The sequence below is a fragment of the Nothoprocta perdicaria genome, unplaced genomic scaffold, assembly GCF_003342845.1.
Source record: "Nothoprocta perdicaria isolate Ctin4 unplaced genomic scaffold, notPer1 scaffold_739, whole genome shotgun sequence".
In the NCBI taxonomy this organism is placed as follows: Eukaryota; Metazoa; Chordata; class Aves; order Tinamiformes; family Tinamidae; genus Nothoprocta; species Nothoprocta perdicaria.
Window position 1 is genome coordinate 11889 of NW_020456020.1, and position 2364 is coordinate 14252.

The following is a 2364-nucleotide window of genomic DNA, read 5'->3' on the forward strand; positions in this document are numbered from 1 at the left end:
GGATGTCCCCAAGCCCCCCAGGGATGTCCCCAAGGTCACCTGTGCGAAGATGGCGGCGTGCTCGCGCGCGTGCCCGAAGGGGTCGAGCTGCCAGGCGGCGCGGGGCGTCCCGCAGCGCCCCAGGGCCCGCCGCAGGAAGCGCCGCCCCAGCGCCAGCTGCTCCAGCACGGCGCCGTAGTGCGCGGCGCCCTCATCGCTCATGCACCAGCCGCCCAGCACCAGCTCCAGCCGCCCTGCGGGGACAGGCCAAGGCGAGGTGACAGCCATGGGGGTGCCGGGGACGCCCCGGAGACRCCGGGGACACCCCAGGGACACCCCAGGGACGCCAGGGACACCCCGGAGCTCCCAGGACACCCCACACCTTCCAGGGCCACCCCATTATCCCTAACATGTCCCCATGGCATCCCCTAGGCCACAGGGATGCCCCATATCCCTGTGTGTCCCCAATAACTGTGTCTTCTCTAAACCATCCCGCGCCCACGTCCCCATGTGCCACGAGCATCTGTGTCCCCTCTGGACCCCTCTGTGTCCCCCAGCTACGTCCCTGTGTGTCCCCAGTGTCTGTATCCCTCTGAAGCAACGACGTTCCTCCCGCCACGTCCCTAACGCCCCCAGAGCTCCCCTGGGCCCCTCGCATGTCCCCAATGTCCCACATGTCCCCACGGCTGCCCCAAAACATTCCCAATGTCCCACATGTCCCCACGGCTGCCCCAAAACATTCCCAATGCCCCTCATGTCCCTACAGCTCCCCCCAAACATTCCCAATGTCCCCAGAGTTCCCCTGGGCCCCTCACACCTCCAAACGTCCCGCGTGTCCCCACAGCTGCCCCACGTGTCCCAAACATCCCCCACACCCCCCCAGCTCCCAGACCCCTCCGCGTGTCCCCAGCGTCCCCCCGTCTCCCCCAGGCCCCGCCGCGCGTCCCCGGCGCCCCGCACCCTGCTCGACGAGCTGGCGCACGAGGCGGCGCGTGGCCACGTCCTGCTGCCGCCACCAGCGCGCCAGGAAGGCCACCTCGGCGTAGACGAAGCGCTTGGCCGGGTCGGCCGCCAGCTCGGCCACCACCGAGTCCAGGATGTACTGCACGCCCGCGTGCTGCAGCTCGTTGCGCGCTGGGGACACGGACGGGGACGCGGCGTCACACGGGGACACAGCATCATAGGGGACACAGGGATGGGGACACGGCGCCATGGGGGGGCGTGGGGACGGGGACGCGGTGTCACGCGGGGACCGGGAGAGCAAAAAGCACCTTGGGGACACTAGGGGACATCTAAGAGGCGTGGGGGCGAGGGGGACACAGCAACACCTGGGGGGACATGGGGACATCAAGGGAAACGGGGACCCCAGGAGCAACAGGCAGGGGACACAGGGGACATCTGGGGGAGGTGGGGAAGATGGGGGGCCACAACAGCATCCAGGGACACTCAGGGTGACGGCAGCACCTGGAGTGACACACGGAACGCTTGCGGGGACAGGGCGCTCACAGCGATATCTACCGGGACACAAGACACCGGGGGGAGGGGGGACACAAGGGCCTCGGTGGCTCTCGGGGAGATAAGAGCGTCGCCACAACAGGGACGTGGGGACAAAGTCCCCCCCGGTGGTGGCCTGGCCCCCTCCCCCCAGGGGCCGCGTCAGCACCGGCCCCCACCTCCCTGGTGGCCCTGGTGACAGTGGGGTGGCGCTGGGGACGAGGCACCTCCATAGGTGTCCCCAGGGTGGCCCCRGGTGACAGTGGGGTGTCCCCMGGGTGGCCCTAGGGACGAGGCACCTTCATAGTAACACTGCTCCTGTCCCCCCCTGGGTGGCCCTGGGTGACAGTGGGGTGTCCCCCGGGTGGCCCTGCGTGACAGCAGGGGCCCCAGGTGACAGTGGGGACGAGGCACCTCCGTAGTAGTACTGCTCGACGGTCTTGAGCCAGCCCACGTCGTCGTGCGTGTGGGGCACCAGGTGCACGTGCAGCAGCCCGGGCCGCGCCGGGGGGCACGACTGGGGGGGCGSACGGGGCTCGGGGGGCTGCGCGGGGCCGGCGCCGCCAACGCGACCGCGCGCGGGGAGGAGGAGGAGGAGGAGGGACCGCAGAGGAAGGGGGTCGCGGGGGACCACGGGACGAGTCGCCCCAAAACCCCTCCAGCAACGGGAAAGGGACAGGACGCTGCAGACCCCGGAGTTTGGCCATTTCCTCCCACTCGGACCCCCAGCGTCGCCCCGTCACCCCCAGCGTCACCCCCAGCGTCACCCCCCGGTGTCTCCCACGTCCTCCCTTCCCCCTTGGCCCCAGTTCCCCCCAGTCTCTCCCCGTTTCCACTTCCCCTTTTCTCCCGCTCTCACCCGGTTCCTCCCCCCTCTCTCGCCCAGTTCCT

General features: G+C 69.8%; 1 protein-coding gene across 1 annotated transcript in view; it reads right to left on the reverse strand.

Annotated features, from left to right (window-relative positions):
- Nucleotides 1–2364, reverse strand: part of MAN2B1 (mannosidase alpha class 2B member 1) — a 9413-nt gene that overhangs the window by 6669 nt on the left and 380 nt on the right. Inside the window, exons 2-4 of the mRNA XM_026051244.1 lie at nt 1888–1990; nt 940–1113; nt 40–233 (exon numbers count right to left, since the gene is read on the reverse strand). Of these exons, the coding sequence (XP_025907029.1) occupies nt 40–233; nt 940–1113; nt 1888–1990 (471 nt within the window). The remainder of the gene's footprint in view (nt 1–39; nt 234–939; nt 1114–1887; nt 1991–2364) is intronic.